Below are 14,926 nucleotides of genomic sequence, written 5' to 3'. Positions count from 1 at the left end.
CTCTAGATCTAACATCATCTTCTTTTCAGTTTCCTTATGACCAAATTAATTCATAAACCTTTAGACATAGATTGCAGCGGAAACTATCCATTAGGCGAAGTTTCTAGACAAAAATGGCATGTGGCCCTCCCGGAATCAGATGAAAGTGTTAATGATCAAGAGTCTGGCGGGAGTGTTTTTGAGATGAAAAGATCAGATAAAAGCACAGTATCGGAATGGGGGGTTAGTAATAGGGCAACTGGAACTGTTGTTCCAGATGAGAAACTCTTTGGTTTTCAAAAACCATACGACAAACCCGTAAAAAAATAAATCTTGAAGTGATAGATAAACTATACGTGTCGATTATATGAGCCGTGAAAGGAGCTCTGACCAGAAATCGGAAAAGTGCAGTAATGAAGAAAAATCGCATTTGGAGGAGATATTTCTTCGCATTCCGGAATGAGATGGAATCATAGGACATTCTGTTATAAGGAAGCAAGGATCTCGATTATTGATATCAGAGCACATACCTCAACTTAGAATTGGAAAGGAGTCCCGCTGTCGAGCCGTTTTCAGAAAGAAGCGTTTTCAAAATTTTACCCAGCTTTGTCATCTAGAGAAAAAGTCTTTTTTTCAATTGTCGATTGTATATAGCTCGATGAGATCTTGTCATCATTCCTTCCTCCTGACTCCATCCTTCTTCCTCTTTCGTAAGATAAAGTGTCCTAACTCAGTAACATAACGCTTGTACTCCATTACATATCTTATCCTATTTCCCACTAAAACATCCTGATTTATTCTCAACTTTGCACACATTTTTCCATCCTATTCTAGTCGATTGCACGTTCTTCAGAGTGTCACTTCCTTTCCCCTTTCCATCTCCGTTTTCCTGTTCGACCTCTAACCGATTTGAAGCAAAGTGAAAGAGTATTTCCATTTACAAGACATATTTTTGCAATCCACATTTTTCCACGTGAATTCCCTTCTTCTCCAGAATCGCGCCTACACCGGATTCGATGGGCCGAGAAATTGCAAACTTTGACTCTGAGAAAAGGGATTTCCGGTGAAATTGAGTAGACGTGGATTCAGGGGAATTCTTGGAAATTCAGTTTTTGGGAGGAAGAGGAAGGGCATTCTGGAGAAGCAGAAGTTGGGGAGAGGTTGGTGGGTCCTAAAGTGACTTCAGGATTGATCAATCTACAGTAACCCGATTTCTCACCAATACCTGTTGTCATAAATAGATACATACATACACTTCTCTGAAAACGTGTATTTATTTATTTTCAGATATTTTTTCTGCATCATGAGACTCTCAATCCTATCATCAATTGCTTACACTCTAACCTACACTAATTCAGATTTCCGGGACATTTTTCTTGTCAGTTTTCGTCAGGATTCCGAAATCAAACATTCAAGTTTTACTACAAAGATTTTTGTCATAAAGGAAATGTGGAAGTGCAAAACTATCAGACTGAGGAAGTTCTGAAAGTGAAACATTTATTTGAAAATCGAAATGGACATGCAAACAGACAGACTCGAAAATATTCATTTATGTACAAATTGGTTAACCGGTAGTTTCTTTTAAACTGAGCAGTGAATTGTTTTCTCGAAATATTAAAAAAAGATCATTAGGGCGTACTTCCATCATGTACTTTTGACTGAATCCATAATAATATCATTCAATACGATCGGAGGTTCTCTCGATGCCAACATGACCAAAGCGAATGCAATTGTTATCAGAATATAGCCAAACATGATACATCGATCAATCAGACGAGTCACTTGTTGCCATTCAAATTTTATTCGTTTCAATTCTCGTTCTGAAATTCGGAAATGAATAGATTTCTGTTTAGTGTACGGTAGAAATGAAGATGAGCAGAGAAAAGTCTATCCTTCAAAATTAGTTCAGTAAAACCAGGGGTTTGTTACAAAAATATTTTTTGTTTTCAAGTATTTTTATTCGTAGATCACGATTTCCACTTCGTGATATTGGCTATAATTTTTTTTCAGTTTCCTGGTTCAAAGTGTTCTCCACTTCCTTAAATTCTCATTGGTCACTAATGGGAAGATCTTTGCTCAAACAACTCTTCATTTCTTTTCTCATAACTACAGTAATCCCGGAGAAACCGGAACTATAGTTTCAAAAAATGACAAATTTCAGCTATTTTCAGATATATCAAAAATCTGAAATATCCATATCAAATGTATTTCCTTCCTGAAGGTTTTTGATTCTCTAGTGCTTTTTTTTCTACTAAAAACCATTTACCAGCGTGAATCGAGGCTTTCATATCATCTAGAACCACTTTAATCTTCAGAAGAGATGACGTCAATAATGTAGACGTCGCCTGAGATTCAGCAGACATCACAAAACTTTTGACACTTCCTCCACCGGTTATTTCTTCCATTTTCACTATATGAGCTGGTGGGGTATGGGGTTGAAGTTCCCCTTTTGAATATCCATTCACATGGTTTCCATTTGCAAAGAAGAAGCTCTGGAAATTACAATTTTTGAGAAAAGATTCTCCCCGGCCGGGAATTGAACCCGGGTCTCGCATGTGACAGACGCGGATACTCACCACTATACTACACAGGTAAACCGCTAAGTCCCAAAAACGGGCCGGCGGCGGCGCGCAAGTTGCCCAACGGCGAACATACGGTGGTTGAAGTTGCGAGCCGCCGACGGACCAACGTTTAGCAGCCGACGGACCAACGTTTAGCCGCCACCGGACCAACTTTCAACCGGCGCACTTTCCCAATAGGCCCCTTTCCCCGGTAGTTTCGGAACACATGGTTGAATAATTATTATTTATTATAAGAAAAAACAAAAATACAATTAAAAAGGAAGAAAGAAGAAAAATAGAAATTAAAATATTCTTGGCTTTTGACTCCATTTGACTTGTTTCCTTTCATTTCTCGTTCCAAGTGTAAAATTGTGTGATCGGTGTTTTGATTTCCAATAGAGAGAGTCCTTTTTCGTTGAAGATTGTTCATTAAATCTGAAATAAAATAGATAAAATTTGGTCGAAGTCCGATAGTTACTCACATATATTTCTCCTTTAGCTTATTGAATTCCGCTGAGTAGTGTAACAAATCCTTTGAGACAGACGTTCGATCCCGATTTTGAGCTCGCTTTAATGGTGCTTTTGACGATGTTTTGTCCTAAATAACTACGCTTATTTTCTTTAATAGAGAATCAAAATAACCTTTCTTTCATGTGAAAAACGTCGTCGTTGTCTCTGAATTTCCCATTGACAACGTTTGGTGGTCCTGACGGGCTTCTGTTGCATTTCTCAGGCGCTAAGACGTCAGATTCTGTAAAAGAATAGTTAAACTACATAGAATTATAATCAGATTCATGCGATAACAAACTCTTTCTGTCCGCCGATAGCGGAGACATCCTCCATGTTGCGTTGAGACGCCCGACGCCATCACAAGTTGTATCGATTAGCCTAGAAACGAATAATGGAGTTATTATTCAACGGGTAGTAAGCTGATAGTAATTAAGATTGATCAATTAACTAAACGAAATGTAAAAAACTAATAAATTATCAAGAAATACATGAAAATCGAAGAAAAATGAAAGTTTTTACTGAAAAATAATTCGAGCGACGCCGGTGAAGATTTACTGCGAACACCGGAATAGCGGAGTGTCGTTGCGGCTTTTCGCTGAAAGCGGCGACTTGGATTGAAACTTGAATGTTGAAGGCATGTCGAAAAAGGGAAGATAGTTGAGAAAAGTAGTGAGCGTCAAAAAGTTTTAAATAGACTAAAACCGAGAGTTGCAAAAGAGACACATTTCAGTAACTTTGAACATGAATTTGAACTACCGTATACTCTGTGATAGAGACGCATCCAGATGTACAAGTTCAACGTAGCATAACTTGGTTCTAAGAAGAGATACTAAAAAGTTCCCAATTGACAAAATATAGCTTGATACAAATGAAATATTTCATCAGTTGAAAAAAAGTTCGTAACTGACATTCCATTCGAGATATGTATCTTGCTTCAAACTCTTCATAATAAGTGCTCCTTTATTACAGGTTTCACGGTTATAGCACCTTATTTGTATGATGAATTAGTCACTGGGGAACAATCTAGAAAGAAGAAAGTAAAGAAATTAGATTCAAAATTTATCCATCAGTGTGCTAGTTTCTTGAAATTCCAACTCAAACTCTTTCTCGGAACAGTGTCGTTCACCGGTCATTAAGCCGCCGTTTAGCCGTCAGCGGTTCACTCACCGGTTATTAGCCCGTTCCTGGCCAGTGATTTAGCCGCCAGCGGCTGTTCAGCCGCTATTAAGCCGTTTTTAAGCCGCCAAAAATAAAATCCATTTTTATGAAAAAAACGAAATAAAGAATGAATCATCTATCTAATAGGACCCACCTCCTAAAATATTTTCTCAAAATTCCATCTCTAACACAACTTCTGTAATGTTCCGCAACATTGTCACTCATCGGTTATTAAGCCGCCATTGGGACTTTGGCGGTCGCTCACCGGTTATTAGGCCGTTATTAAGCCGCTAGCGCGTTTTCAGCCGCCAACAACGCGCTTTTGGGACTTAGCGGTTTACCTGTGTACCGAGGACACGGAAAACTAAAGGAATGGAGGTCTTTCACAACAATAGGGGCCAGGGGCTAGAGAAGACAGAGAAAGAGTGTGTTATTTGTGAAATGGGGTGAGGGAGGTCTAGTTGTTATGAGGAGGAAAAAGAAACAAAAGTTGTGAAGAATTTCATAAAAAAATGTAGTTGCTTCTAGTTTGCAAACACATGTTTTACAAGCTACTTCACTAGTTTCTACCAAAAATTTCTAACCTGAGAACCCAAGTTCGATGGGATTTTTAAAGATCCAAATGTCTGAAATTCTCGGAAGATTTCAGAGAGTTTTTAGAAGTTTTCAATCAAATCTGACCGCCTCGAAGTGAGTTCAGTGCCGAATTGGTCCGATTTGAATAAATTTTTCAGAAATCACTTGTCATGATCCACTGAGTCTTACCTGTTTCCTATTATCCGATCGCAACAATTTTTTCGGAAGTTGGAATGAAAATGCCCATGAGATACAAGGATTTGCAGCAATTTGATAGAAGAAGAAGTCACGGATTCGAGGATCAACCTGAAAATAAATCATTATTTTTTATTTTTCTAATAATAAAAAGTCGAACCTCTTGTCCACTGTTTCCACGCATCTGATATGACAGAGTGAGAGTAGTTGTGAATGCAGCCATAAATATCAGAAAAATCAGTCCTATGTAGTATTTTCCGATGAGAGGGATCACTTCGGACGTGGCGGGGACTTCGTCAGATACCATCATCACTGCAAAACAATAATTATCAATAGAGCGCACTTTCATTTTCAACTCACTGATGATAGCCATAGAAAGCAATGCAGTAACTCCCAATGAAACTTTTTCCGTATTCTCTCCAGTCGTTGAATGAGGTGTAAAGAAACCAACAATAGTGACAACTGTGATGAACGCTGATGGTATTACCAAACTGAAAATTTTATAAGGGGATTACTGTAGTTATATAGGCTTCACACAGTTCTTACAACTGCGCTCCACCGAAATCCCCTTGAAAAATGTCTCTTTTTCTCGAAGTCTCTCAATTTCGCATTCAATTTTCTTGGATTTCGGTAGAGCGCGGTTGTAAGAAGCTTGCCGTGCTTATAGTATCAATTACCTGAATATATAATAACTCGGAGATCTTCTCAAAACCATGAAATACGTGACATCGGGAAACGGGTGTGGGCAGCAATCGTAGATTTTTTGATAGATTTTTACTCTGAAATAGTGAGAATTTATATATAGAAAGGAGGGAAAAATTTGTATTTCTTAAAACGAGACAAACCTGAAATCTGTCAATCCCCATTCAGTATTTCTGATATACAACTCCAAATTGTCTGTTTTTGGTGTAGCTGATAGATCTAGTTTACTGCCATCCATACTCCAAGAGGCAAATGTTACAAAGCAGATCTGTAAATACGATCTATTGAGAGTTTAAAATGTAGAAAATCTCTAAATAACCTGTTGATCGAAAGGAAACTGCTGAAGATTCAAATTACAACTGATATCTGTAATCATTGACCTAAAAAGCATCACTCTTCCAGTATAATCCACAATTGCATTCGTCTCCATTTCGTTCTCTTCTACATTCATATTTGCACTGAAAAATGAGCACAAGTTTACAGTTTTTGTAAGTTTCCCCAAAGATTCCTCCCTGCCACAGTCAAGACACCCGCTCCCTATCTCTTTCTCTGTGACCTCCGTCTTTGTAAACTCCTCTTGCATCCTACACTTTCGGCCTGCTTAGTATAGTGGTTAGTACTCCACGTTGTGGCCGTGGCGACGCTGGTTCGATTCCAGCAGCAGGCAACTCCTTTTGCAGTATTTCTAAGACAAAAACTCACTTATTGTAAACCAACACATCGGGCTTCCATATTTTATGAGCTGGCACGTGGATTCTTGTTAGATTTCCAAACTTTTTCGGGTCCCATGTGAGTGTTTCATCTTGCCAGTAGAGTTCCAGCCAACAATATATATTGACAATCTGGTCTCGCTCGTCCACTTTTAGAATTTGTTTCAGCCAAAATTTGATTTCAACTTTCAGAGTTTCTGATTCATTTCGAACTGGACGGATTTCTTTGACATAGTCCAGAAATAAGTGTTCATAGAGATTTCGCATAGGTGTTCGTGCCTGTAACTGATCAAATTTCTGCAAGAGAGAATATGCAAATGCGCTTTAATGCACATGACGATTCTCGTTTTCGCAAATACGCCCCACCGCAATTATTGTTGACTAGAGCGCAGTTACTTACCGGATGTGACGTGGCAGTGACGTGTGCTCGGTTAGGTGATAAAATATGCCATAAAATAAGGAAGCAGGGATAAAGAAGCATCTGAAAATTTGTGTTGAGTGAGTTGTTTTTTCAGAAAAAAAAATTAAAATCGGAAAACAAAAAAGAGGAAATAATTTTTGCGGAGGATAATGAAAGTGAGATGAGGGGGGTCATTAAAATTTAATAAAATGGAAGTGATGGTTCTTGGAACACTGAATTATTGGAAAACGTTAAAACTAGAAACTTTTTGAAAAATCAAACATTATAAATTGTCTGTCTGTGTGTCTGTACATCCAAATAAAGTTCCAGAATCAGATCCCAAAAGTACAAACGAAATGAACAAATTCGAATAAACTCGGCCCAAAAAATATTTGGTTGAACCAATTAAAAGTATAAAATGATCGAAAATCACACATTCGTTTTTCCGATTTCCAAAAAAGGAAGAATAGAAGGAAGGGGGGGATAGACGAGGGGGAGGAGAGGAGGGCAATTGTAAATTTAATTGGCTCACGGAGCACAGAAAAACGGATAGTAGTGGTCAGTTAGAAGGAGAGAAAACACGGAGAGAATGACTACGTGTAGATAAGGAATCAGGTTTTTGGTCTGGATAAGAATGAGGTGAAGAGAAGACACACACGTGGTTAGAAGAAACAACAACAACACAATATCAGAAATTACTGTAGTTCCTAAAAACCACTTTTTCGATAATTTAAAAAAAAAGCATTGAAACCAAAAAAATCTTTGAAACCGAACGGAGTAAATTTCTTTAAGCAAACTTTTTTTTGAATTTTTTTGCATGCTTGTCATTTTTTTGCTCTGAACCGCATTCATAACAATTCTCTTGGGATGTTCAATCAAGTGTCTGGAAGTTGTTCAAGATCACAAAGATAACACATTTTCTGAAAAATATTGGTTCTTTGGAAACAAAAAAACTTATGGATTCTTTCTGGATAATCTGGAAACCAAAAACTTTTCAGACTTTCGACCGTTTCTCTGTGGCTCTCTTCACTCAAGTTCAGTCTACTTTAGTTCTTTTTTTTTTGTTTTTCCTTTTCGCACCCAGACTAATATTGTTCACGAGAACACTGTAATTTATCAACTGAATACCTATTTTCGGTCTTCTTTTTCTATTTTCGATTCAAAACCTTTTTATTCTTTCGCATTCACACCTACTTCTTTTTCGAACGTCACTTCCCCCCCCCCCCACATAGTAAAAAACTAAATTAAGTGAAAAAATAAATTATTTTCAATTTAAAATAAGAGATAGTAAACAAACCAATTTCGAAAAGCCTCCATCCCTACATCATAAAAGTGCGGTGTCAGGAAAATTTGTTTTTTTTTCTCTTTGTTTTATTTTTATTTGGAAAGAATTAAAGCGAGAAAAAATGGAAAAAGGAGGCAATCTAATTACAGAAAACGGGAAAAGGTTAAATGGATATGGGATAAATGACGTGGCTATAGGGGTTCCCTCGTCAGAAGAATACAAAAAAAATAATTTATAGTTATCTGAAAAATGATTTTTTGAATGAATAGAATCTATGAACTCCGGAACCACAGTGTCGACAGACTCCAAATTCCAGACTTTAGTTTATTTTCAAAAGTCTTCACAGAAAAAAAAACCTAAAAATAAAAAAAGTCTACATCTTCCAACTTCAACCTTTACTCTTCCTTTTGTTCCTTCCTAACCCAGAAAATAAAAAAAATTAAAAATTCCAAAAAAGTCAAACTTTTATTCTACAAATTTTCTTTTTTCTTCAAAGTTCTTGAGCCGAAGAACAAGTCATGTGAGAAGAAATGAAGACAAAAAAAAACCAGAAATATTCAGAAAAAGACAAAAAACGGAATGAGGAGAAAATGTCCTGAAAGTGACACTTTGTCAAGTTTTGTCACGAACATTCCGGAGAAAAAAGTGGGAGTGACGAACGGAAAGTCTGAAGATTTCATTGAGACGGACACACAGACAGACATCGAGTCATTACTCGAGTTTTCAGAAGTTCAGACGGATTTCAAAAAATATGTTTTTTCCTTCTCATTTTCTCTCTCCCATTCTGCAAAAAGTAAGTGGTCCTAGACGAGAAATGATGATGAGTACTAAAAAACTTGGGGGGAAGTGAATAGTGAAAAAAAGAGAGAAGATAAATTGAGTGAAATTGAGATGAGTCGTTTAGTACTTCTTGGTTTAGAATGGAGGGATAGAGACAAAAAATGATGATGAGGAAATGAAAAAAATGGGCTAGATTTCTAGATTTGGGGAGAAGATATGTGTGGATATTCACATAGATCATATGGAAAGGAAATGAGCATTTTAGTCAGCAATCAGTCTTTTCTGCGATGGAGACTGAAGCAGTGATTATGGCTTATGGGGTAAGATGAATTTGATTTTTCATGGCTCGATTAACAAAATCAAGAAGGTTTTTGAACCACTTTAAAAGGGTTTTACTACGATTTCGGTTGAATGAAGAAACTGAAAAAGTCATGAGGAACCACACTTTCAAAAAACGGAACACCCTTTGACCATAAAACTTTTTCGGTGAGTTTTTGGTTTTTGAAGAAGTCTTTTTTTCTAGAATCTATAAAAAGTATATACTTGAATCAGAAGAAGCGCAGATGTCAACCACTAACCAACACATTTTGAATCTATAAAATATGGAAAGAGAAGAAGAAATTTGAATATCTTTTTTAGTATGCAGCTGTTTTCGAACAACATTCAAATACTTGGTCCTTCTTTTTTCTGTTGAGGGGCGATGTGATGAGATCAAATATTTCAGAGAAATGCTGAAGATAAGACTGAAAGATGTGGAATTGTTTGGGGCTGGGGAGTGTCGTTAATAAAAAATCATCCAAATTCTATAACGATTTTTGACGATTGGTTCTGACTTCCTGGTTGAATACCGTAGTTCCGAAAACTAAGCCGATCCTTGAAAGTCTCAAAAAACCGGAACATTTCCTATTTTCACAGCTTTGGACCTCAGACAAGACAAGAAAAAAATAGTGATGGAAGAGAATCATAATCCCTTCTTATGAATACTTCATATTCTTTTGTGTGTGAACGGACCACTCCTTCCGATTTTTGAAGTGTGTTTAGTTGGGATTCATTGATGGACGAGATGAACAAACTATACTAATGATCACTGTTTTCAGAAAACTTGAACATGGTAGTTTTCTTGATAAACGTAAGAGAAGAACCTATAAATTTTCAAGACTATGTGAACCAGTTCTAGCAGAAAAAGAGGATTTCAAACTTTTTCGAAGATGAAATATTCGAGCAAACCTCATCAAATTGGTTCACCTTACTCTTTGCTATAATCTGTTTGTCTGGATTCCTTTTCTATTTGCAAGTGGAAGAAAAAAAATTGGGTTAAGTTTTTTCAGATTCAGATGTATCAAAATTGCAAATATCATCTCTAATTGAGATCACCAAGAAAAATACGACTAAAAATCTGAGAAAACGGACAATCTGGACATCTGGTAATTCTACAACACAGACAGAGATCCAAAAAATAGACGACGAGATGTTTTGTTTAACTCCAAACGTTTCCAGACGCTTTCAGCCAAATATTTCTGCTCAGCAGCAGAAAAAAACGTTCCTATCCGTTTTTCTCTCGATTTTTCGTCACTTTTTCAAACAAAATTAGATTTTTTTTTTCTCTCTTCGAATGGAACAGAAAAAAAGAAAAGCTTAAAAAACGGGCGGTGCTGAAGAAGGAGAAAAGAGGATAAACTTCCGGAAAAATGGGAGAAATAAGGAGAAGAAAATGGATTGGAATGGAAGGTCCCTCACACTCCTACCCACTTGATTTGCATATAATTATTTTTAATTTATTTAAAGATTTGGAAACATTTTGAGACTTTCTGGCTAGTTTGGGAGACACATAGACAGACAGGGCTGAAAATAGAGAGGGGGTTTCAGCCACGCCTTCAGAAGGCTTTTTAGAAGACGTGAATAAGAGGGAACGAGGAAAGAAACTTCTTAAATAATTTATTTCTAGAGAATTGAGAAGTCGAAAATAGGAATGAATCTTTTAATCTTTAGTAACCTAGAATTGTGAAGAAAAACAAGTTTATTTATAGGATTTTTAAAGTCATTAAAATGAGATGACTGTGGAAAAGTTAGACTACTGATTGGCTCCAAACAACTCACAACAGACTACATACTTCCCTTCTGCTCCAGAAGAAATTCTGAATAGTATCTTCTGAATACGCGAAGTGATTCTATTTTTCGTCATGAGTCTCTCTCGAAGTCTCCGGGCGGAGACGTCAAAATTGAAACAATAGAATTTTGGTCGGGAGCGCTCTTCCTTTTTTGCTTCTTCAGTTTTTTCTCCGTCGGAGAAATCCGGAAATTGTGTTTTTTGAATGAAAAAGGACAAGCGATTTTTGAGATTTCGAAAAGAAAAAGTTGAGAAGTAAAAAGATAACTCAGGATTCCATCATTATCAGGGGCCAAGATCACCGAAATCGAGCGAAAACTGAAAACAGTCATAAGTTAATTCTAAAAATAGAATGAAAATCCAATGTTTTCTACTTCCTACCACTAATCCCATGTCAACTCGAAAATATTTCACAAATCGAAATTTAAGAGTCATGGGAAAAATTGAAGGAAGAGCATGGACACGTAGCGGCCAATTGGTTCCTGATTTCTTTGGTTTCGAATTTTTTCAAGGATTTTGGCTATTGATTTCCGTAAACCAAAAGTCTTTCAGTCTTATTTATGAATTTTTTCAGCCAGATGATCCTCGAAGAGAAGAATAATGTGACCATCCTCTTGTTGCATAAACAGAACTGAGCTTAGGGTTTTCCAGTTCAAAACATAATTTTTCATACGCAATCTCTGTAATTTTTCAGAAAAAGTTGATCCAACATGTCCTGTGATACCAAAAAGCATCCCACATATATCACTAATCACTGTTCATTCCGATTCTCCAATTATCAGAGTCCGTTTTCTCTCTTTTTCCCATCAAAGAACCCTCCAACACTTTCTGTTTGTCTCCCTTCAACATCTTGATTGTTCTCTGAAGTGATACGAATCAGTTTTCGATCAAAAAGACGAAAGGGGAGAAGAAAACAGCTGTTATCATTAGTAGTATTTTCGGATTGCAAACAATCGGAGCACGAGAAACGAATGGATGATAGGGAGAGACTCGGAGGGTACTCTGGTCATTCTCAGGAGTTCTGTTGGACTAGGAAACCAATTTTGGGATTCTAGGCCGTGAAAGTGAATGCCTAATTGTAAACAGGGCAATAAATTTCAGAGTTTCTGTGGTTCAAGAATAATAGAACAACAATATTCAAAAATGATTGATTACTTTTGAGAAACTATTGAGGAACCTCCTGGAACATTGAATTGAATTGAATTGATTTATTGAGATGAAGGGCCAAAAGCCACTAACACAATCACAGTAGAGAACAAACGAAAGCGATAAGGAAATTAGATTAGTAGGTAGACATGTTAAGAGTGAGATAATTAGAGAAGTCAAGAAGTTTAACATTATTTCTGAAACAACGGGAGGAAGTTTTAACCGGGAAAACATTAACAGGAAGGGAATTCCAACAGGATAATAAACGATTAGGTAAGTATTGAGCACCGAATTTAGAGTTGTTAGACAGGAGAGATCTAATATGGAAAGGGTGGCGTCTTAAAGAATTTTTTTATTAAACTGTCATGCATAACAAATATTGGCCATTCTTTGACATTCCGAGGAAATGATAAGAAGTTGTATTGTAGAGATACTAACAGGCTATAGAGATTTTTTCTGAATTTCACTTTGAAACATGCTGAATAATAGAATCACGTTGTAAAGTGCAAATATTTTTATAAATTTACAAAATATTCACTTTGCATTGACTAATGGGCCTATTCTGGAGGTAGCAAAAAAGCAAAAAAAGTAGAAAAATCTTTTTTTTGTTGCTTTTTTTGCTACCTCCAGAATAGGTCCATAATTCAAATCGAAAGAAAGCCCCTAAATGAACTCTGAAGTCTTATCAGCTGTTCTTCATTTAATGACCGACCATACCGATCGCTTTGTTTCCTTTTCCTATCATCTTCTTTTTTTGTAAAAGAATAGTAATTTCCAACGCCAATAACACGTGGTTCTGTGATCAGTACACGGAAAGGTAGTTGTCGGTGCAAAACCAGGTCAACTGTGTTGGAGTCAAAAAGCTTGAGAATATTAGAGGTTTCTTGCTCCCAGTTTTTCTCCGACTTTCCGACAGAGAAAATTTTGACCATAGCATTCTGATGAGGAGACTTTTTTCGAAATTTTCATTTTCAGTTTGTTGCTGATTTCAGTCTTTTGAATTCTCTAACTGAAAAACCCTCTCTTTTATTTCCCGTATTTTGAACACAAAGAAATCATATTGTGTTCTTGCTCTCTGCTCCTTATTGTCAATCGTTCAAAGTCATCGGTCCTCGATCTCCTGCTTCATTTGCATGTCTGTGAGAATTTTCTTTTGTATTGAGTCTATGATGGTTGTTGGTTAGGTATGAATGAAGAGTAAAGACTAGCTTTCCAACAGACAACACTTCGTATTCAGATATCATTATAATGATCTGCGATTTGTGATCGTTATCGAATCTCTGATTGAAGAGAAATGGAAGGATAGAATGTGCATGAGTATAGAGAATGAAGATCACAGAGCACAATTCATGGATCTGGAATCTTGAAAAGAGGCGCTAGCTTACGAGAAAAGCATCAAAGTCTCCAGATTTCTTTACAGAACACGAAAAATGTTTCTGATTTTTAGACTTTTATCTTTATCTGTTATTGTGAATGACGTATTTTTCATCATGTTTTATTTCAGTCTGAAACTTGAGACACAAAAAACAGAGACCTGATAACGGGTTGGAACACATGTGGCTCTAACGGGATTTCTGAAAATCTGGATGTCACAAATTGAGGAAAAAACAATAATAAGGAATCATGGATCACAAAGTTGAATGTTTTTCTTCACCATACAGTTTAAAGTTTGAATAAAAGGTATATTGTAGCGACAGGCTCTCGTGGAACAAGCCGGTTTACTAGATCTTCGTCAGGTTCGTGGTATTCTCAGTGAACTCAAAGCTTTGAAACCCGAAAAGATAGAAGATTTGAGCATCTTGACTATTTGAAATCCCATATAAAGCAGTTCTAGTCATACAATGTTTCTCAGTCTCTGATTCTAAAACATCGATGGGCTCCGACAGCAGCACTGTCACATGAGTTTTCAGATTAGTACATATTATAGAAAGCAAACTTCGAAAAGTAAAAGTTGTTTTAGAAATTTAGAATTACAGAATATCGAAAACAAAAAATACTAAAAACTCAAGTACCTTCAAGTTCAGAAAAATGAAACCTCTAACCTTCCAAATCCAGTGCACCCATACGGTCCGAATGAGTATGCCAATTCAAACTGAAACTACAAAGATTATCTATTTTGATGATTCCAAAGAATCACTGCAACATTTCTTGGCAAAAATCTATTTACTCATTTTATTATTTTCTTATCCGAATCACCTCCAAAGCACACTCAATCAAAAGCAACCTTCCAAACACATTTTCCTATTTCTACAAACATACAAACACACATGTGACATTGACCAGAGAGGAGAAGGGATCAAGGTGTTCTCTGCTCACTCTCCTTCTTCCAATCGCTTTGATTTCTCCCTCTTCCCCCATTCCATACTCACATGTTAAACGTTCTTTGAATCCTAGTTGTCCTTTGTTTTAGAATTCGAAAGAGAGACTTCTGCGAAATCATGAAGAGTTTTGGAACATCTAAACAACGCTTTCTCTAAAAAAACGAGTATCACGATATCGCTCTTATCTTACAGATAAAATTTCAGGTTTACTTGACGTCTTCTAAAATTGGGAATTCAGGAAACATTTAAAACATTCAGAATCTTCATATTCGAATTTCAAACTAGGCGATGTCTTCTCACCCAACTTCTGAAGCCCCTCTCAGTTGTCGTCGACGTCTTCTAAACATTCTGAATTCAACAATTTGGTCGTTCTTTGCTTCCATTCCCCCCCCCCCTTATTCCATCAGTTCAGTTGTTTGTCTCCGCCTCTGGGAGGAGGGGACACGTGAGTGAAAGAGAGAGAGAAAGAAGCATTGAACGATGAATTCAAACGGGG

At 36.7% G+C, this 14,926-nt stretch overlaps 1 protein-coding gene across 1 annotated transcript; it reads right to left on the bottom strand.

The window, feature by feature from the left end:
- Window positions 1–1,623: 1,623 nt before the first annotated feature.
- On the bottom strand, window positions 1,624–6,872 carry GCK72_019612 (uncharacterized protein; the record flags this gene model as incomplete). Its single annotated transcript, XM_003115751.2, has 10 exons — window positions 1,624–1,799; window positions 2,246–2,471; window positions 4,974–5,090; window positions 5,140–5,291; window positions 5,340–5,470; window positions 5,657–5,758; window positions 5,825–5,949; window positions 6,001–6,139; window positions 6,384–6,670; window positions 6,792–6,872. 10 exons carry the CDS (start codon window positions 6,870–6,872, stop codon window positions 1,624–1,626), a joined length of 1,536 nt encoding a protein of 511 aa, XP_003115799.2.
- Between the last annotated feature and the right edge of the window lie 8,054 nt (window positions 6,873–14,926).

The sequence above is a fragment of the Caenorhabditis remanei genome, chromosome V, assembly GCF_010183535.1.
Source record: "Caenorhabditis remanei strain PX506 chromosome V, whole genome shotgun sequence".
Classification (NCBI taxonomy): Eukaryota; Metazoa; Nematoda; class Chromadorea; order Rhabditida; family Rhabditidae; genus Caenorhabditis; species Caenorhabditis remanei.
The sequence above is the reverse complement of the archived record's forward strand: the minus strand, read 5'-3'. Positions and strand labels throughout refer to the sequence as shown.